Source organism: Orycteropus afer, unplaced genomic scaffold, assembly GCF_000298275.1.
Source record: "Orycteropus afer afer isolate SDZICR_OR568_19922 unplaced genomic scaffold, OryAfe1.0 scaffold00100, whole genome shotgun sequence".
In the NCBI taxonomy this organism is placed as follows: domain Eukaryota; kingdom Metazoa; phylum Chordata; class Mammalia; order Tubulidentata; family Orycteropodidae; genus Orycteropus; species Orycteropus afer.
This window is the reverse complement of record NW_006921687.1, coordinates 7,524,595-7,547,348: the sequence shown is the minus strand read 5'-3', so window position 1 is coordinate 7,547,348 and position 22,754 is coordinate 7,524,595. Positions and strand designations below refer to the sequence as shown.

Genomic DNA, 22,754 nt, shown 5'->3' with positions numbered 1-22,754 from the left:
ATAGGGTAACAGGAAAAAGACAGCACAAATATATGTATGCATGGCAGGCCTAAGTCTAACTACTGCTTATTGGATAAAATCAAGTGGTCTGACACCACTAGCTCTCTTATATAAGACACCTGGTAAAGTCAATTTGATCGTTAAAAATTTTATTTCTGATCAAAAGTAAGACACTGTTCTTAGCCACAAACATAGCTTCTCACAAGTTAAGAATTATCACTCATGTCCCATGGAGTAAAATTAGTCATCTCAACTTGAAATAGAGCCCTTAAGGACTCTCGTAACCCATTTTAAGGTTGAGAAGTTAGGGGATAGAAGTACTGAAGCAGGGAGCTCTGGCAGCATAGTGCTTAAGGCACTTGCCTGCTAACCAGAAGGGTAGTGGTTCAAACCCACCAGCCACTCCTTGGAAGGAAGGTTGGACAATCTACTTCTGTAGTGATACTGCCTCAGAAACCCAAGGAGGGGTCGTCGTATTAAGATCTAAGAGGAAGTAAAAACGGAAAACTGAGTCCTCCTAGTGGCTACCAAACTCTGCCTACACTCCCTCTTTAGAAGAGAAATTTCCTAAGTAAATCCAACCTAAGAAACAAACACAAAAGTATCATTTCCTCAAAATATTTCTTCCCCAAGAAAATGGTAATTTGAGAAACTTATTTTCTTTACCAATTTTTTTTCTAAATTGGTATTTTAACCTTAGGTTAGTTACATTCATGTTCTACTACAGTATTGAATTCTGTAACAGGCTCATTCAAATGCCTTTTAACCAGTGTACTCTCTCAGAACAAAGTATAACCTAATGTTTCTATTAAGGTTCTATCTGTAAATTATGGTAATAAAGCCTACAGATGTTTTCTAAACCTTGTCTTATTCAGCAGCAAGTAAAGATTTCCATTCATGTAGAATCTAACAAATTAAGGAAATCATTCCAGAATAATTTGACTCATTTTTGTTGTGCTAAAAATCCAATCACTATAAAGAATTTTAGAGATCATAACAAACCTGACTCTTGGACAGATTCAGTTTTCAATAACTGTTTTTTCTTCTCTGATTTTATCACTATTTCTTCTTCCACTGGTATTTCTTTTTCCTTAGTGTTTTGGGGAACTGGGATACTTTCAAAATATCCTGAGTTCAGCAATTTAGACAGTAGATCTTTCATGTGTTTGTCTAAGAAAGATTAAGACTTAGTTATCACATAACCTACGAGTTCATTAAAAATTGTAATAGAAATCTTAATTTAACCTTAGTTACAGCATGTCATTACAATACAAGCAGTCCCCAGATCTGAACAAGTTCTGTTCTTAAATCTGTCTTTAAGTCAGATTTGTATGTTAAGTTAGAACAGTTAGGTACAAATGGCATATAACATCAGTTAGTCAAATGTTTCACTTAGTATATATATACTACATAGTGTACCTTTCTGTGCATAAAAAATATTGAACACTTCAAGATACACTAGAACATCTTTAACATAATTAATGTTTTGATGCATGTCACAAAGTAGCACCTGCTTGTTATTACAAACCATTACATGTACCTCAAATTTTTAATGTAATACACTTTACATAGGGGTTGGCTCATAACTGTAGGTTGTTCTACATATTCCTAACCCGGGGACTGCCTGTATTCTATAGGAGAGGGGATTCAGAAAACAGGTCAGTACCATGAAAAGTACTTGAGGTCCATTATTCCTTTCATAGGAGTACTATTTTTGTCTTTTTAAAAAAAAAAAACAAAAACCCAGCATTGAGTATTTACAAATAACAAAATTCCCCTATTTTAAGTGTACAGTTTTAACAAATATATAGCCATGTTATCTCCACCAGAACCATGATATAGAACATTTTCAACACCCCAAAAAGTTCCCTCAGGCCTTTTGAAATCAGTCTCTTTCTCCCACCTTCTGGCAAACACTGACCTGCTGTAATTCTACCTTTGTCTTTTCTAGAATTTTTTTACATACTATACTCTTTTTATCTAGCTTCTTTCAACATAATTATTTTGAGATTCATTCATGTTACATGTATCAAGAGCTTAATCTTTTTTCACGGTAGAGTAATACTCTACTGTTCAGACATATCACATTTTGTTTAACAATTTACTAGTTGATGTACATCTGTTTTCTAATTTAGTTATTTTGAATAAACTGGTATGAACATTCATAAACATTATAAATGTACTAGTAGTACTTGTGTGAACATGTTTTTCATTTCTCTTGGGTACCAGGAATATAATTGATTAGTTGAATAGTAAGTTTAAGCTTAGTTTTATAGGAAACTGCCAAACTATTTTCCAAAGTATTTGTACCATTTTGTATTCTAACCAAGAAATTAATTTTTAACTGTCATTTCATCTTGGATGAACTGAGAAATATTCAGGTAGTCACACATATACTTAGCTATTTTTAAAAAGGAAGCAATCACTAGTAACAAAAATATTTACTAGTACCTAGTCAGTTTTCATTATCCTAAGCTAGGGCACAAAACTATGCACTTCATGTTTGACATTTCTATTTGGTCATTTTCCCAAAGGCTATTTAGGAAGCCAAATGGGTTCCTTCTCCATTATCATTAGACAACAATGCTTCAAAAGACTATGTAGTTAAACCATTCATATTTTTTTACGCTAATCTAGTAGATAAGACTTGGTATTAACATTGTGTGGATTTAAGATTATTAGTGGAAAGGCACTATTTTATTATACAGAATTGGGAAATGAACCCCAAAACAATCAAGCTAGTGTCGAAGCCAGCAGTAGTACTTAGGTCTTGTTCCTAAATCATATTGACTTGCCACTTCAAAATTCTCCCTAAATTCCATTTTACTGAGTACAATTATACAACAGCTGCTTTTAACAGAGCAAAACAAAGGGGTTATTCTCCAGATGAATACAGTACTGTCAGACATGTAAGTTCTGATGGACTGACACAGTTTAGGCCCTCAGTATCATACTAAACTTCTAGACATAAAGTTTAGTATTTTCCTGCATAAGTCCAGAATAGAGAAAACTCACATGTCGTTCCTACCACTGCTTTCTCACTACCTTCCAAAAGGTCCCAAAAGTACAAGGATGACTGCTCCATTTGGTCTTCAACACTGACAAGGAAAAGCAGCAGCAGAACAAAGTGGCTTTAGAAGTACATACACATATTTGTGTGTGTGTGTGTGTGTGTGTATATATACATATATATGGAACAGTACCATTTACATATTACAATTTAACAGTCAAGGCATTTAAATATTAATTTTGTCTTCTCATTCTTTGGAAATAAAATATTGAAATTTTATAAAAGGTTACTAGTTCCCCATTTATGGATTTCAAATGTAAACCTTTTTCTTAAAACAACCAAAATAAAGATTTTACCAAATATAGCTGTTAAGGAATAGACCAAAAAGGGTCTGCCAATGCAGCGTTTGTTAGTAAGAAAACGTCCCAGGTGAAAGAGGAGACTAATGGAAATCTTAAGAGCTGCATTTAACTTCTATGCAGTTTATATTTTCCTTATATTTTATATATTAAAGTAAGGTGCACTTCCCAAACCCACCAATGTGAAGGAAGTACCAGATAAATAATGATGACGCAAACTATCAACATGGGAATAAAAGATATATGGCTGTATAGAAATAACTAAGAGTTTTATCAGATTTCTTCCTGATAAAGAGCTGATTTCTAGTAAGAGTTGAAATCTGACTCTGCTTTAGCATGCTAATGCTAACTTAGACACAAAGTTGGAATACCCCACGAATCGAACACAAAGCAAAAACATAGAGATCTGATTTATCAAGGCAAAAACCACCAATGGGTAACTGTAAGGGAAAAAAATTCACTCAAAAGCCCAAAATTGATAGTTCTACACTTTGAATTATTAGTTTTATACTTTGAATTATCGGTTTTATTTCTTAGTCTTTACTTACAGCTTATTAAGAACACCAAATAATTCTCATTTTTAAAGTTTAATGATACTGCCCCAACTTAAATTTTATTTATCTCTACTTATGTACAGCAGGAGTAAGAAGCCAAAGACTCTCAGGTAATACTAACATCCTGACATGCTTACCAAAGAAAAGTTTTAGGAATTTATATTTCATTAACATTATGGTTTATATTCGTATGGTGTTAAAACGTGATGATCAGACATTATTTTTAAAACCAGTGTTACAATAAAGCAGCACATAAATGAAACCATTCAAATTTGTTTTCCTTCTACATAGTTCATCAACTCTGTCAGAGTGAGGGCCAAAGTTTCTCATGTTGAATCAAAATAATCTTTTCTTAGTTAATTAAAATATATACTAAAAAGCTAGACTAAAGTGTTATACGTGTTCTATTTCAGAAAAATTTTTCATTAGCTTACCTCAGGCTTTCATTTCTTTCAGGGCAGGTCAGTTTTGAAAATTTAATGAGGTAGTCAAGTTCTTTTGAAGGCAAATACACTGCACCATGCAAGCCCCCTTTGAAGTCTTTTTGTACATGTTCCTGCATCAAGTTCTGCAATACATACTGAACTTGAAGTATAGTTCGAAGCTTTTTTTTCTCAGCCTCAAGTTTTAGCATGTGCTCCCTTCTCTGGGCCTTCTTCTGAGCTTTAAGTAGCTGGTAAAACAAATGATAATTAGGGTTAACAACTCTCCATCACCCTTAGTAACAATTCTGTATTTTACAAAGTCTAACTTCAAATAGCTGAGATTAGATGGTAAAACTCAGAATACAACATTGGAATTGTCAAACTGACAGGTCTGTTTAACTTCTGCCTGCTTTTTCAGGTAAAGAAGGTGGCAATGAGTAAAAACTGGCTTATCTAAGGTAACAAGAGGTGATGGAGCCCAAAAACGCTGCCTCCCAATTCCAGGCTATTTCTACCACCTCTAAAATCACCATAATGAGAAGTATACAGTACCAAACTCTGATGTTTGTATTAACCCTAAGATTTTATTCTTCCGTATTTATGTATATCAAGCCTTTTTAGGTAAAATTTTAACAGAATGCTAAAGTTTACAGTTGGTAGTTTTTTTGGGGGGGGATCCCATGTTCCAGAGGAAAGATAATTAAATTAAAATGTTCAGTGCCCAACCAACCAAAGATTAGCTAAGATACAAGGCACAGAAAACCAGACATAAAATGTCTTACAAATGTAGTCAAAACAGTCACAACAAACATTTTTGGAAAAAAGTAAGAGTACAGATATTTTTATATTAGTTTTCCTCTTAATCTGGATGGAGCTGTATCCTCCAATATTTAGCTGACAAAATAGATATGGAAATTTAAGTTATCCCTCAAATCTGCATATGTGGCTTGAGCAGCCCTTTGTCTACTGTAAATTTCAAGACTTTAATAGTACTACTGTTTCCACTAAGAAACCTAAAGTTCTTTCTTTCCCCATAATTGCTTTTTTGATTATAATGTTTCCATCACGTTAGATATTTTCCAAGATATGAAGGTTAGGAAAACAAAAGAAAATAAATCTAAAGAACTTTTTCCTATGTTGTTGTTGTTGTTGTTATGTGCTGTCAAGTCGGCCCCGACTCATAGCGACCCCTCCTTGGGTTTCCGAGGCAGTATCACTACGGAAGTAGGATTGCCCAACCTTCCTTCCGAGGAGTGGCTGGTGGGTTTGAACCGCCAGCCTTCTGGTTAGCAGTCGAGTGCTTTAGCCACTATGCTACCAGAGCTCCTCTTTTTCCTATAGACAGATTAAAGTACTTTGATTTAACATCAATACTTTAAATACTAAAAAGAGATATCCATAAATTATAATAGACTTGGATTGGGGAACAAACTTCAGGAAAAAGATTTATGATGGCATTATGGATCTCTCCTTATTAGGTATGGAAACAACTTAATTTTAATATGTGCTACTACTAGAGACAGGAAATAGGTGAAGGTTAAAAAAAAATTGTGAATGAGAAACTGGTTGAGGGTTATATGGACCATCCTATTTTCTCAGGATAGCAGAGGGCTCCATAAGATTCTTTACAAGCCCCTCAATATGGCACCTACGCCAACACTACTTAACAAAGCTATAGGATTTTTAGTTTCTACTTGAGAAAAGAGAGGACAGAGGTGGCACTTCCAGCTCTACAAGATAGTGAGATTCTCTTTGATAGTTTCATGATGGTATAGGGAAAGGCAATTGATACTGAGGGCATCTTTGGGGCTATATCACATTATTACCTTGGATCTTAGTTTACCCAACCTTCCAAGGCTGGATTTGGTATTCTTATAGGTTCATGCCACTCTGAACTTCCCTCATCAAAAGGATTATCACATTAAATGTTATCTTTTTATTTATCTGAATCCCTCTTAAGTGGCAGCTCCATGATGTCAGGGACTACATCTCTGATATCCATCAATTTATCACTGATGCCCAGCACAGAACCTGACACAACAGGACCACAAATATTTATTGAATGAATCAAGAAAAAAGTATGCTATCTCTTAGATCATTTAACATGTTATTAAGAGCCATTATTTCTCTTTATGTGGAAACCAAAAGAACCAACAAAAAACACTGAATTTAGCTCTAGAGATAATAAAGAGAAGAAAGTGATTAAAAGAAACCAAATGAACAGGTTTTATTTTCTTCTTTTAGTTGAGGACCAGTTTTGAAAGGAGGAGGACATATGAAGTAAACCACTTTTAATCAGTGGTATTGACTAGCAGAATTTATTTTCTGAACCATGATTTAGCAGATGAATTCCCAGCAGGGGACAGATCTCATTGCATGAAAACAAAGAATATGGCTGAGTTGAACAGGAAGGCTTCCAACTTTAGTTTGAAGGGAAATAAGAAAATATTCCACAAACTGCAAAACCAGCTATCATAGAAGAGGTTTGACAAAAGAAAAAGTTTAGTAAAAGAGGAGCCCAAAAACTATCAGGAAAAAAAAAACCCAGAAGGTTGACTGGCAAGCACCTTTGGGGTCTTTATTCACTAAAGCAAGTTCCAAAGTACTTTAGCATCTTCCTTAAAGTGACGTTAAATTGATTGAAATTACAATCAAGTGTAATGTCATAGTATCAGTAAAATTTGGAGGTCTGGGTTCTACTTCCAAGACTACAGCAGCGGAAGAATATGGTGTAAGAAAAAAGCACAGTTTTTAGAGACAAAAAGTACCTATAGTCATGAATCTTAGCTTCACTACTTATTGACCATATCATTTTGAGTAAATTCCCTTTCACTACTTATTGACCATATGATTTTGAGTAAACTCCCTTTATTCTGAACCTCAGAGTCCTTATCTGTAAAATAAAGCTATAACCACTCCTCACTTATTAATATGGTTAGGTTCCAAAGACCAAGTCATTATACAAAAATCAGTATTATGCAAAAATGGAGTATGAACATATTAGATCACAAAATGGAGGATGATTACATCAATATATAACTGCCAAACCACTGAGAATCCAGCCAACTTGACACATAACTTAACCATCACTGCTAGCATTATTCTTGCCTCTTACCTCAGTGTTTGCTTCTGCCAGACTATCATTAATATTTAAAACACTCAATATTTTTTTTACTATTGTCGTAAATGCAAAATGTCTGATGAGATAGTAAGTGAGGAGTAGGTATATTTAATATCTACTTCCTAAGTTAATGTAGGAGCTCTGGTAGCATAGTGGCTAAAGCACTTGACTGCTAACCAGAAGGCTGGCGGTTCAAACCCACCAGCCACTCCTCGGAAGGAAGGTTGGGCAATTCTACTTCTGTAGTGATACTACCTCGGAAACCCAAGGAGGGGTCGCTATGAGTCGGGGCCGACTTGACGTCACACGACGACAACAACAACAACAAGTTAATGTAAAAATCAAGAGAGATTACTCAAGTGCCTGGCATATGGTGTTTATAAAAATGAAATATGAAAAGGAAAACAGGACACCATATATCGGGAAAATAAACACCTAAATGGAAAATTAAAATTTGAGGATAAGGTGACTTTGAGAAAAGAGAAGAGTTTAAATATTATAAAAATATACTTCCAACTACCCAACCACAAAGAATATACGAAAAATCCTTTAATAGTAAAATGGACCAAAACTAAACAAATTTAGTTTTGTAAAATGACACTTTGGTAGCATAGTGCCTAAGGCACTTGACTGCTAACCACAAGGCTGGCAGTTCAAACCCACCAGCCACTCTTCAGAAGGAAAGTTGGGCAATCTACTTCCATAGTGATAATGCCTTGGAAACCCAAGGAGGCGTCTCCATGAGTCGAGTTCCACTCGATGGCACATAACAAAAACAACAATAAGGAGAAAAAAATCATATGGGTATAAGGGAAAAATTGATTTAAAAGTAGTGTATTTAAAACAGCTTACAAATATTTGAAAACTGTGGAACAAGAAAAAGTACTAAAATTAAGTGATGAATCAACAAGCTAAATGCGGTGTAGTGAATTATTTGGTATGGCTTTTCTAGCCACCAGATGACAGGGTGGGACCAAGCAAATAAGGTTTGGAAAACTCTGATTTGGGATTTGTTAGTTTTGTCACTCTGCCAGGCTTAAAATGAGCCTTCCTAGAGGCAGAAGGGGGATCTCACTGCCATGAGGAAGAAGAGCTTGAGGTGAAGTAGAGTGCATCCTTGGACCTGAAATCCCTCCATTGGACCTCCTTGGCCAAATGTGCAGCAGAGAGAGACACCCCAGCAGAGAGACGGTTGCAGTGGAACCGAGAGACATAAGACAGAGCAGCAGGCTTACCTGGCCCACAGAATATGAAAGCTGAGTGCCCTTGGACAAGAGGCTTGCTTGCAGAGTGGGGTGCATCTAGGTGTACCTATCAGCAGAGCTAAAAGAGCTCTGTAACACTTGCCCAAGCAAGGGCAGAGGCCAGGTGGAGAGGCCAAAGGCCAGAGAGGCGTGCCTAAGGGCACAGAAGGGAGACTGTCCTTATCAAAGAATTGTATCCTGAGCATGTTGTTGAACCTGAATTGTAGCCTATTACTTTCCTAATAAACCCCAATAATCCTAAGTATTATCTGTGAGTTCTATGGGGTCACTGCAATGAATTATAGAACCCAGTAGAGAAATAGTGGCAGGTAGTGTCAGAACTGGTAAAAGGCTAGAGAGTAACAGCACGTCTGGCCTCACAGGAACAAGCCTTGGGCTGCTGATGCGTTATTCTGTCTTCCTCTTGTGAAGTTAGAGGAGGTCAGAAGATGCTACCTCCATTTCCTTTTTGCACTAAAATATGCTGTAGGTGACAAAAAACTAGTATCATCTTAGAACTGCAATAACAGAAGTATACAGAAAATGGAAGGTAGTGGCTCTATACTACACTATTTTGTAGATCTGTCTACCACCTTTTAACAGCTCATTGACAATTAAATCAGACATCCAGAGAACTTACTGCAAGGATTAAAATAGTGGATGTCTTAAGCCTAAAATGATTTTTTTTTTTTTAAATGCCAGAGTAGAAAACTTTAATGAAAGGAAAATATTCAAAACCTAGAAGAAACTGTCTTATGAGGCATACTCTATATTCCAGGAATGAATCCACAGAAAACTTTCTTTAATTGTCAGAACATGACATTTACAGGACCATCTAATATTAAGATCCTGAAACAGTGAAGCGAACACTAAATATTTCAGATTAATTGCTGATTAAATTCATCAGAAATAAAGCTTGAAATGAAAGCATAGTGAGGTCAGACTTAACTCTCTCCATTTAATATGAATGAATCATAATTTGTCCCGTAATAAATTATCATGTCCTTAAGAGGAAGAGTCTAGCAATTCTGTTTTCTCATGTTAAATAATACTCAATTTACAATCCTTTATCATATAAATGGGGAGCGCTCTGGTAACATAGTGCCTAAAGCACTGGACTGCTAACCAGGAGGCTGGCAGTTCAAACCCACCAGCCACTCCTCCGAAGGAAGATGGGGCAATCTACCTCCATAGTGATACTGCTTCGGAAACCCAAGGAGGGGTCGCTATGAGTCAGGTCTGACTCAACGGCACGTAACAACAACATATAAATGTACAAGCCTATATTCTAAAACACTTTCAATAAATATGATCATGAGAATAGTTTTCAATCTTCTCCTTGATGGCTTTCTATAACTCTATAGTGAAAAACACACACTAGAAAATATCTTATTCACAACATTTATAATATTTGTGTTCTCTTGCAACTCTAGAAATCATGAAAAACAAATCAGTTCTTCAGTAGCTACCCTCAACCCCTCCATCTCTAATAAATTATTTGCAATAATTAGATGAATGGTAACCAAACACCATTATCAGATGTATTTTCTTCCAGGTCTGTTAGCAGACAAGTGCTTTAACCACTGTGACACCAGGTTCCTGATGAGTCACACAGTGGGAGAAAATATGTAACATATGCAAATGGAAGCTCTGGTAGCATAGTGGCTAAGACACTTGCCTGCTAACCAGACGGCTGGCGGTTCAAACCCACCAGCCACTCCTCGGAAGGAAGGTTGGGCAATCCTACTTCCGCAGTGATACTGCCTCGGAAATCCAAGGAGGGGTCGCTATGAGTCAGGGCTGACTTGATGGCACATAACAACAACAACAAATGCAAATACCTAACCAAAAGATTACTACCCACAACATACAAATGAACTCAAAATCTACCGAACCATGATTTTACCTCTTAAATCACTAATTATTTCACTCAAATCCCTCTGCCACTACCATGGAACCAACTCCCATAATCTCTCCCAGTGGCTAAGTGGTTTCTGGAAAAGCAAAGAAAACATACTCACTTCTTGGCTCAGTCCAGAAAAGGTTTTCTGAAGCTCCTTGGCAAATTCTAAGTTATGCAGCACTTCTTCGTACTTCTCTACTGCTTCCTACCAAATAGGGTAAGAAAATAGTAATTCTGTAAACTTCTAAGTAAAAGTATGCCAAAATAAGTGGTCCTTAAACAAAGCTGAGGAGATTTAAGACTATATGATCTAGCCACTCACCATGTATACAAAGAAAGAGTAGCTGCCTAAAGAACAAGTAGGGTAGGCAACGATTCAGTTATTCATGCCTAAGTAATGAGACCCCGCTATAAAAATACTGGTAGTGGAAGCTCAATGAGCTTCCTGGTTGATGACAGACATCAATGCATGGGGAAGGGAACATGGGAAGCTCTGCACTGAGAATACGCCTAGACCTCATTCTATATGTATCTTCGTTTATATCCTTTTTCCTGTAATAAAACTATAACCCTTGTATAGCAAAAAAAAAGAAAAAGGGGGGAGAACATTTAGCACAAAGTATATAAAATTAAGACCTCTAGTAGCATAGTGCCTAAGGCACTTGACTGCTAACCAGAAGGCTGGAGGTTCACACCCACCAGCCACTCCTCGGAAGGAAAGTTGGGCAATCTACTTCCATAGTGATACTGCCTCGGAAACCAAGGAGGGATCACTATGAGTCAGGTCCGACTCGATGGCACATAACAACAACATATAAAATTAAAGAACAGGTAGTACAGTGGTTAAGCACTCAGCTGCTAACCAAAAGGTCAGCAGTTCAAACCCTGCTCACAGGAGAAAAACGTGGCAGTCTGCTTCCATTAAGACTTACCGCCTTGGAAACCCTATGGGGCAGTTCTACTCTGTCCCATAGGGTCATTATGAGTTAGAATTGACTTGATGGCAATGGGTTTGGTGTGGTTTTCGTTTATATAGAATAGAACTTAAAAATTCAATTTCTACCATAAATCTGGACCCAACTCAATGGTTGTGATTTTGTTCTAGTTTTAATTCCATCCTATTCATAAAGTGTAAGGGCAGAGAGGCCTGTGGGTTTTAAGAACAGGGAGACATTAGGATTCCTTTGTTAATAATCATTCAGTACTCAAACCTATTAGACAACTAGCACAGCAAAGACCACACAGATGAGTGAGCAACTTCAAAAAATTTGTAATCCCATAGGAAAAAATAGGCTTGTAGGGAATTACCTACAGCAAACAAACTAAATAGTATTATCTCAGAAATGACAAGCAATGTCCTACAGAAAATAAATGCAGTAATTTTTTTTTTTTTTTTTAAGATTCCATACATGAACAGAAATAATAGAGACAGGGAACATTTTTCACGGGACTTAAGCTAACTCAGATTTCCATGGAAGAAGAAAAGGGCCTGAAATAGAAGTAGGTAGGGAATTTCCCCAACCAGATAAAGACATATTATAAAGCCTCAGTAATTAAAATAGTATTGACACAAAGATAAACAGATGCCACTAGAGCTCCTAATTAAAATAGCATTGACATAAAGAGAGAGAGACTAGCACTTTAGACCAAAATCAGCCTCACACATGGAAACCCAAAACAACAGAACTAGTACTGTAAATCAGGAGAGAAAGGATGGACTACACAATGATGTTAGAAAAATTGGTTCTCTATGGGAGAAAAAAGATGGAACTTTACCTCACATTACACATAAATCTAAGTTCTATATTTATTACAGGCTTATAAGTGAGTAGTAAAACAGATTTTTAGACTAAAACAGACTTGTAACCTCAAAGTAAAGGGCTTCTGTGTCTTAAACTTTAGCCTTAGGAAGAGGAGTGCAACCACATGAAAAATTATTAACTTCTGTTCATCGAATGACATCCCAAAGAGAACAAAAAGTTAAGTCACACCAAACGCACTGCCATTGAGTCAATTCCAACTCACAGCTACCCTAAAGGACAGAGGAGATTTGTCCCCACAGGGTTTCAAAGGCTGTAATATATACAGAACCAGACTGCCACATCTTTCTCCTGTAGAGCAGCTGGTGGGTTCTATTAGCAGACAAGTGCTATAACCACTTTGACACCAGGTTCCTGATGAGCCACACAGTGGGTGAAAAAATGTAATATGCAAATACTCAGCCAAAAGATTACTATCAACAGCATACAAATGAATTCAGTTTTACCAAACCATGATTTTGCTTAAATCACTACTTCACTCAAATCCCTCTGCCACTACCATAGTACCAACTCCCATAACCTCTCACCTAGACTACAGCCAATCCTTTTCTAGGGTCTTTACATCCAGTCTTACTATCTCCAAACCATTCTTCAAACTGCAGTCGGTGATTTTTTTTAAAACTCCATCATTACTTTTCCCTACTTAAAACATATCTATACCATGATTCCTTTAGGAAAATGCAAGAGTTTTTAAATGGCATATGAAGACCTACTAATGTGGCCTTTCCCCTCCAGCCTCATCACTCCATCCATACTGGCCTTCTTTCCAGTTTCTTAAGAAAAATTATTAGTAAAAACATCCTTTTCCCTCTCAGGGCATTAAGACATGCTACTATCTACCTAGCTTGCTCCCTACCTCTCTCCCCTTTAACTGGCTAAGTCCTATACATCTTTTAGGTCTTAAAAATACTTTCATAGTGAAGCTGTCAGCAACTCCCCAGACTAGGTTAGATCCCTCATTAAAATGCTTTATCATCGTATAACTCACCTTCTTAATATGTAACCCATCTTTATCTGTTTATTCCCTGTCTCCAACTCTTACTACATACAAGGGCAAGAATCACATTTGTCCCTTAAGTATTACATCCCTAAAATTAAAGCACAGCACTCCAGAATGGTATTTAATATACTTCTGCCGAATGAATAAAAGGTAGTTTGGAACATGACCCTAGAGAGCCTCAAGTATGTTAAAAATTCTGAACAGAATTTTAAACTTTTGATTAGAATCATGTATTGAGACTTGTGTTTCAAGTAAAGGATACTGGAGAACTGGTGTACAGAAAGTAAAGTCTCAAGACAAGGGGATCAATTAGGAAGTTTCTATAAAGTTTAGGTGGCTTGCCTCATCTAGGCCAACAGTAGTAGGACTACAAAGGAGGGAAGACTGTATTTTATTTAATGAATTAGTATATATACATTAAACGTAACACCAAGATCAGAGTTTAGCAGCAAGGGCTGGGTCCCAAATCCAAACTCTTTAACAACAAAAACATCAGTGGCCCAAAGGCATCAAATGCCCCTTGCCTTCTGCTTGACCACTCACTGGAATCTCAGCTCTCCATTTCAAATCCAGATCTGAACAGAAATAGACGTTTAAAGTTACAAACAGGACTCTAAATACAACTTCATTAAGACATTTTTCTCTTTCATAAGAGAAATCTAGGTTTATGTTAGCACTCTTAGTGCAATTAAGTCTCTTGCTTAGTCTTGCCAAGATGCTTGCTTATGAGCTGCTACTTCAGAGAGGCTGCAGTAGCCATTCAGACCACCGAAAAGCTTTATTTACAGTAAGACAAACATCTGCTAGGTTAAAGAAGAAATACAAACAAATTACAAAATTTCTAGAGAACAATATTGAAAACACAATATCAAACCATGGTATACAGCTAAAGCAATGCTTGGAAGAAAATTTACAGCCTTAAATATGTATCGGTGGTAAATAAATTTACACACTCAAGGTAAGGAAAAAAACAGAAAGGAGGAAAATGATGAAACAAAGTAAATCCAAAAGTAGATTACTTCAAAAAAAAGAAATACACCACTAGCTACCTTTAAGAGTAACCTGAAAAAATACAATCACATAAAATTAAAAATAAAGGGAAAGTAGCCACAGAAAAACTATATTAAACTTTTGCACAAGATTTTTCTGCTTTAATCTACACAAAACTGGGTGATTTTGAAGGGAAAGTTTGGAAAAGTTGACTCCAAAAGAAGATAAAACCTAAACAAATCAATTTCTAAAGAAAAAAATACAGAGTATTTTCAAAGAGCCATCTACCACCCAAAAAAGAACCAGTCTCAAATACCTTTACAGAGCAATTCAACCAAACTTTAAAAACCATGTATTATGGAAACATTGCCACAGTATTTTAAAAGGGACAAAAATAAAGGCCCCGAAAATTGTCTATAGTAGGCTTAAGTTATATAGAAAATGGAGGACAGGGAAGGAAAAAGAGTATTTGATTATGCATGCTTAAATTCTGAAAGGATATATAGAAATCTATTAAAAACTGTTACATAGTAAGGTGAGATATGAACAGAAAGAGGATGGGGTGAGAGTAAAACTGTAAATTTTTATTATTTCAATAATTCTCTTGTTAAGATTATAGATTTTTTTCTTCTGACATTTAGAAATCTACGCTTTCTAAATTTTCTCTCTTAAATTTATAGTTTACATCAAGGGATGTGCTTTCTCAAAAGTACCACAAACTATACAGTTAATCATATAACATTTAATCATTCTGTCTGGTAGTGTAGTGCCTAAGGCACTGGACTGCTAACCAGAAGGCTGGTGGTTCAAACCCACCAGCCACTCCTTGGAAGGAAGATGGGGCAATCTACTTCTGTAGTGATACTGCCTCGGGAACCCAAGGAGGGGTCGCTATGAGTTGAGTCTGACTCAACGGCACATAACAATAACAACAACATATTCAATATTTATGTTTTATATATATGTATGTACGTTATGTCAATAAACATTCCACACACTATTCTAAGTACTAGGAAAGCAGCAGTGAATTGACAAAAGCTCTACATCCATGGAAGTTATATCATAAAGGAAGGAGAGAGACAAAAAATAAAAATTTGTAGTTTCTCAGAGAAGCACTAACTACTATGAAGGAAAACAAAGCAATGAAAGAAGCTAAAGAGTGAGTATGGAAGAGTGGGAGTACAGTATGGTCAGGATAAGCCTGAGGTGACTTTCAAACAAAAAGCTGAAGGAAGTTAGGAATTAAGTCATTTAGGTATCTAGGGAAAGACAAACCCAGGCAGTAGGAAAAGCATGTGCAAAAGCCCTGAGGTAGCATTATGCCTACGATGTTTGAGGAATAGTAAGGCAACCAGTACAGCTAGAATGCAGTCTGTAAGTGGGAGAAGTATAGAAAATGCAGTAAAGATATAAAAAAAGTAGAGAAGAGAATATTTTTGTAGAGCCTCATAAGCCCAGTAGTGGGTTCTGAGCAGAGGAATAGCACTATGACTTGCATTTGAACAGAATCAGTGACGCCACTATATAGAGAAGAGATTGGTAAACAAGGGTTGCAAATAGAAAAGCCTATAAGGAAGCTATTACAGGAATGCAGATGAAAGATAAAGCTTGGACCAGAATGAGAGAAATGGAATTTATGAGAAACGGACAGTTCCTTGGTTTATTCCGAAGGCAGAACTGAACAGATGTGTGGTCTGAAAAGAGAAAAAAATTCTCAAAGGCTTTTAGGAACTCCATCCTTATAATTTATCAGGCCAGCAACTGACATAGCTTAGATTAACAGAACCAGGTGTTTTGGTGATTGGGGATAGGAGGGAGATGGAGAAATCAGGGATGTCAAATGAACAAATGAACACATGAATCTAGAGTTCAGAGGACTGATCTCTTGGCAATATACATTTGGAAGCTGTTAGTGTATTACTGAAGACATCAAAGTTCATATATTTATAAGAATTATAGATATGATATGTACTTATGAAAACATAATGAAATACCAAGATTAAAATTTTCTTGGCTAGAGCTCCGAAACATAGCACGTCCTTGACACTTCTTAGAGAGCTATCATGTGAATCATTAACATCCACCTCATTTTCCCAAAATCAAAAACACTACTGCAACAGAACGTTTCCTTCAAGGGCATTTACACAAAGAAAAGGTTTACTACTTTACAAGTACCTACTTGAAAACAAAATCATGTTGAAATGCTTTTTCTTCCAGCTAAATTCTCTCACCATCTAAAGAGCACATCATCATTCTTGTAGCTCACATCAAATCTGTGCTTCAGCAAAATTATAATTCACTACCGCACAAAAATTCTGGGTCAGTATAGAAGAGGCAACATGGCCAGGGAAAGAAAAGTCCTTGAATGCCAGTACCTATGACACACAACCAAAAATTTTAGTTCAATCTTTAAGGAAAAAGATTTTTTTTAAAAAAAAGATCTAAAAGCTAATAAATAAATAACTTTTAATTTTCTCCCTCTTAGCCAGGAAAAGTGAGTATGTCAAAGTGGCAAATATCAATGAAGTATTTTTTTTCTTTCCATATTGCAAAAAAATCTCTTTCACCAAATTAAGTAAAATTAGTAATGGCCAGGTCTACAAAGGACAAGTTAAATAAGTTAATTGTAAGAAGTCTAATGTTTACAGTAAGATTTTTTTTGTTTTGGTTTAAAAAAAAAGAAGGGGGGCAGCTGTGTATCAAAGATTAGTAGCCCTGATTAGTACTTGGCTCCTAACTGCAAGGTTGGCAGTCTGAACCCACCAGTGGAACTACAGGAGACAGATGTGGCAATCTGTTCCATAAAGATTTACAGCCTTGGAAATCCTATGGGATCAATTCTACTCTGTTCTACAGGGTCACTATGAGTTGGAAGAATCACTCAAAAGCAACCGGCTTGATTTTTTCAGCTGTATCTGTCAGATAAACATGACTCCTGGGAGAAAAAACCATGGCAAGTTAAATATTTTAGAGTAAAAAGATGTCAGGTTTAGAATATTCCAGAGAAGACTTGAAAGCTAGAGTATTCCTTTCTCTTCTTCATTCCACCTTAGGATAAATTTAAATCTTTGTTAAATCTTAGTGAGAAACTACATTTTCATTTCTACTTAACAACCCCACTTCTCACCATCCACACCATCTCTAGTACAACAGAAATAAAGTAAAAAGTACTAAGCAATCTAATAATCAAAGAAGACAAAGTTAGTGGATTCTCTCTTTTTCAGCCTATCAAGTCTCTGGTCTCACCAAACCCATCTAGAATTTTATTACATAAACCAGCAATTCTTATCAAAAGAACATAATTCACTTACCAACTGGTCTGGATTAAGTCGCTCTCCATTCTTCAGGCGATCCTTATAGTCTTCCAATTTTAGCTGGGAAAGAAAAACTTGGTTGTATAAAAAACCAAACAGCTGCTATTGAGTCAATTCTGACTAATGATAACCCCATGTGAGTCAGAGTAGAACTGTGCTCCACAGAGTTTCCAATGCTGATATTTTTGGAAGTAGATTGCCAGGCCTCCCTTCCAAGGCACCTGTGGATGGACTGGAATTGCCAAGTTTTTGGCTAACCAAGTGTGTTAATTATATCTACTCCAGTCTGATATAAAATTCTGAAGTAAATAAACTAAATACCAGACCTTGTTTCTTAAGAAACATCTTAAAACTATTACTCTGAGATACCATTTTACTACAAGTTTCAAGCAGCAACTGTAGATGAATTCCCATCAAAAAAAAAAAAAAAAAATTATATGTACACACACAAATTAACACTAGTCTAGAATTACAAAAAGTTAAGCAGTAATTAGGTAATTATATTACTTAATACATAAAGAGTTACCTATGAATGACATGCCTGTAACCCAGAAGTGTTCAATCAGAGGCAATTTTGCTCCCCAGGGATATACGGCAAAATCTGGGGACATTTTTCTGTTGTTACAACTTGGGGGTAGTAGGGTACGAATAGAGGGTGCTATTGGCATCTTCTTTGTAGAAACCAGGGATGCTGCTAAACATCCTATAATGCACAAGACACTGCCCTACAACAAAGAATTCTGTTATAAAAATGTCAGCAGTGTCAAGGTTGAGAAATCCATGGGCTAACCCCATGCTACCTGTTGAATTACATGGCATACGCCCAATAGGAAACTTCCTAATGGAAGTACAGAAATGTAACAGATCTCTTTTCCAGCATTGTAAGAGCCGCAACTTGAAGTCATTTTTCATATTAAATTTGGTGTTTAACTTAAGGAACTACATGAAAAATAAACACCATTTATCACAATTACGATAATGATAGGAACTCACTATGGTATTTTAAAAGCATTTGCTAGGCTCATTCCATATTAGTTTCAAGGTTTTAAAATGTCTTCCTATAAGTGTGAAACAAAAGCTTGGTACTGTCAGACAGATATTCAAAATTAAAGAGGTACTGTAATCAAGGCAGGGAGAGTATGTATAACATATATGTAGTTCCTCCAGTTGTGGGAAGACTTTAAGGAGTGTCCATCAATATGGCCTAAGCTTTGACCAGTTTCCCATAGTGGTAGGGAATTTATGCTGATAGAGACACATTGCATACATTTGAAAAACAACCAGTGAAAACCAGGGCTTCAGAGAAGCTACCAATAACTAGCCCTTCTTAGGGATTCAAACTAACATTACCTCCACTACCTTCTTAGCTTAAAAAAAAAAAAAAAAAAAAAAAAAAGTCAACCAGACTCAAAAATATTTCTTCACACCCCTCCATTTAAACACAACTTACCTAAGGTTTAATTAGGTCTTGATATAAAAATACTTGAGTTTTAGGTTCTAGTCCACTCAACCTTACTCGTCACAAGCAGAAGGGAATCATGACACAACAAAGCAATGTGCTGTTTTACAGACTACATGACTCAGGAGATAAGGAATGATTTGGATCTTTACATCAGCTTTTACTATAATGTTAGGTTGATAATAACCTCCGAGTCTCTTTAATAACAGCTCTCTGCAATGCCTTCACCTACCAATCATAAGCCATCACCTAGCAACACAAAAATTAGTGCTAAAACGTTTTCTGGCTCTACCATGATTAAAGCTTCCAAGAACTGCAGCAACTATACTGCAATATGAACTGCTGCAGAAAGTCACAAAAAAAACAAGCTAAAAATTCAGGCTATTACTCATGTATGAAAGGAAACATTAATACCACACTCAATTAATTAATCTGACCTAAAATAGCTAGCTCTTCAAGTATTTCAATAGTAATACGCATAATTTTACCATGAAGGGTATTTTTATTTAACTGTGTTGACAAACAGAAAATGTGTAATACATCTAGTATTCAGCCTGCTTGTTTTCAGCCAGAGAAATTTCAAGGTTAAATCTTTAGGGAGAAATACCTACAAGGCTCTGATAGAAAGCAAAATGTCAATCCCTTAAAACTTGTTTAAGGTCATACACAACAACGCTGGGAGAGGCAATTACCTTCTTTTTCTCGATGTTTCTAATTTTGTGTTTAAGGCATATGAGTCCATTATCAATATAGGTTTCATATGCCTGGGAAGGAGAGGCAGCCGAACTGAGAATGGAGTGCAGGGGACTCATGGCCCGCTGGCTTTCCCCATGCTGATTGTGGTTCACCTGGGGCTTGGCTGACTTCATATTCCCCTCTCTTCCCTCCTCTGAATGTACAGAAGGTGACTGATAACCAAAAGGGGATGAAGACAGTTGCACCATTGAAACAGATGAGGCTGCAGGAGGGGGAAAAAAGTTAAAATTAGAGGCTTTAATTTCCCTGAAAAGTTTAAGCCCACTCCCTCAAAGTTCTTTTCCACAGACCTGAACTCAAAACCTACTGGTACGTTAGATACTATGCATCTACCCCACTACTTTTAAGAAAATCCAAGTACCAGCCAGTAAGAATAGCCTTTACATAGGTAGGAACTGTTTCCAAAAATTCAATTTTCCAGAGTCAGAGAGGAAGAACTGTTAGTCAAACAAAGGCTTCAGAGCTCCTATCATCACGAGGGCAAGGCATTATGATTATTTCCACCCTTCAAGTGAACACACACACCCGCTTTCCATGCTGGGGCTTTAAAGACAGCTGTTCGCACCATTTACCTAATCTTTAACACTAGTTCACTATCATTGAAAAGAAATTCCTGAACACACACCATTCTTTTACAACTCTCAATCGTTACGTGAAGCACCAGCTTCTTAAAAAATAAAGCTCACTCCCCTTTGATAGCCCTGAGGCCTACAAGGCAAGTTCTTCATTACGAGACTTTTGCAGCGAGGTATTGCTTCTAAAACTTCGAGGGCTCCCAGTTAGTTTTCTGTTGTTTCGTTTAGACTAAACATCCTAGCGAACCTTACTTCCGTCCCGAGCATCCCAAAGAAACAGCCTAACAGGCCCCTTGCACGCCAGACCTGAACCCAACAAATGCCCGCAGGGTCACAAGAGTGAGACGGCACCGACTCCCGCCCTTTCCACAGCCCTCCGAACGCCGCCACCCTGAAAGCCCCAGCCGGGGCCGCTTCGGCAGGTGCCGCTGGGGAGAACAATCTAGAGGAAAACGCACTGGCCTCCCGCCCTCAAGGGCCCCGCCCAGGCCGCGGGGACACTGAGCCTCCCCTACACCTCGCGGCGGCGGCTCTGCCCACCCTCACTAGGCCGCCGCAACCTAGTTTCACCTCCCCAGGCCGCCGAGGCCGTCGCCGCTGCCGCAGCCCGGTCCCGCCTTTGAAAGCTGGCGGGTGCCAGGAGAGCTGCGGCGGTGGACCGGCGCCACCCCGCACTAGCGTCTCCTCCTCCTGGCCGCTTGTCTCCTCCTCCTGTCCCCTCCTTCTCCCCGCCCCGACTGTCCGCGTCTGCGGCTGCAGCAGCGCCACGCAATCCACCGACTCAGTCGCTCTCGCCAGGCCCGCCCTTTCCGCCGAGCTTGGTTTATATATGCCGCGCCCGCCCCCTCGCGCGCGCGCGTGCTCTCTGGCCGCCTGGAGACCGCCTCCTTCCGGTGCCCCCACTCCTAATGCCGTCGGCCCCAAGGAGGGGGGTGTTCGGGCCCCAGCTGCGTCTAGAAATTCGTCGACAGAGGGCGTGTACTCCCGTTGATTGCACAGATTGCAGGGCACCCAGGTGGGCCTGGATGTGACCGGGAGAGTAGGCGGGCGGTAAACCTACGGGTTCTATCCCTCTGGCCCACCTCGTTGATTGCATCCAGCACCAATTTGCTCTGCGACCTTGAACAGGTGATTTCGATCACTCGAAAAAGGCAGTGCGCACTTTGTGGAACTGCCAGGTAAACCCAGATTGAGGCCGTGGTTTAACTTGGGCACTTTTGAGATGCGGTAGGGGACGCTTTGCCTCTCAGTCCATCCTTCACTGTAGGATGGGGACAATCACCGCTCCCTCGGGACGGCGCAACCTGTAAGAACAGAGTATCCAAGCATTGCCATAAAAATGGAGTGGGTGACTTCGCAACCTTTAATAGGGTTGTGCTTATTTAGGCTGTGTTATTTGTTGACGTTAAAAAAAATTAATTCATTGGCACTGAGAGAAAGCTGAAAATAAAAGTCTTTGTAAAGTTGCATAAAATTAAGAAACTGGAAATACAAGAGTTTCTCTGAAGGAAGCATTGGTGTTTCTTGAACAAAAAGAATTAAACAAAAAACTTGCCATCAGCACTTCTTGGTCAACATGTGACCAGCTATTACACCAAATATAATTGTTTTAGGTCCTGTCCCTGAGGCACTGATAAAATTATTTAGCTAGCAAGAGAAGAACAGAGAAAAATCAGAAGTGATAAGGGAACAATGGCTCAGTTTTCAAAATCTTGGCCTAAGCCCACACACAAAAATTATTTTGAATTTAACATTTCTTGATAGGACATTTTGTCATTTATTATCTATGTTCTTTTCAGTCCCTGGTGCAGTAGTGTACTGTAATGTTGCATTTTAGTTTTGTATCTCTGAATCCCATATATGATTTTGAGAGTCAGACAAATACTAGGTTGTTCATTTGTCTCATTGTTTATAACCAGAAAAGAATAAAAGCTGCTGTAGGGGAGGGGAGAAAGGCTATGCTTTTCCCTTTAACGCTACAAAAAACAGAAAGAATGTGAAGGACACATTTTTTAATCTAACTGGTACAGAGTTTCAGTATAGGTTATGTTTGGAATAAGCTAATAATGAACTTAGGAGCTCTGGTAGCATAGTGGCTAAAGCACTTGACTGCTAACCAGAAGGCTGGCGGTTCAAACCCACCAGTCACTCCTCGGAAGGAAGGTTGGGCAATCCTACTTCCGTAGTGATACTGCCTCGGAAACCCAAGGAGGGGTCGCTATGA

General features: G+C 37.8%; 1 protein-coding gene across 1 annotated transcript in view; it reads right to left on the bottom strand.

Moving 5' to 3' along the window:
• The window catches only part of CAPRIN2 (caprin family member 2), a 46,010-nt gene extending 25,837 nt beyond the window's left edge, over window positions 1–20,173 (bottom strand). Inside the window, exons 1-6 of the mRNA XM_042781287.1 lie at window positions 19,892–20,173; window positions 17,738–17,800; window positions 10,735–10,821; window positions 4,358–4,596; window positions 3,016–3,098; window positions 1,003–1,170 (exon numbers count right to left, since the gene is read on the bottom strand). Of these exons, the coding sequence (XP_042637221.1) occupies window positions 1,003–1,170; window positions 3,016–3,098; window positions 4,358–4,596; window positions 10,735–10,821; window positions 17,738–17,800; window positions 19,892–20,143 (892 nt within the window). The 5' untranslated portion in view covers window positions 20,144–20,173. The remainder of the gene's footprint in view (window positions 1–1,002; window positions 1,171–3,015; window positions 3,099–4,357; window positions 4,597–10,734; window positions 10,822–17,737; window positions 17,801–19,891) is intronic.
• Window positions 20,174–22,754: the final 2,581 nt, after the last annotated feature.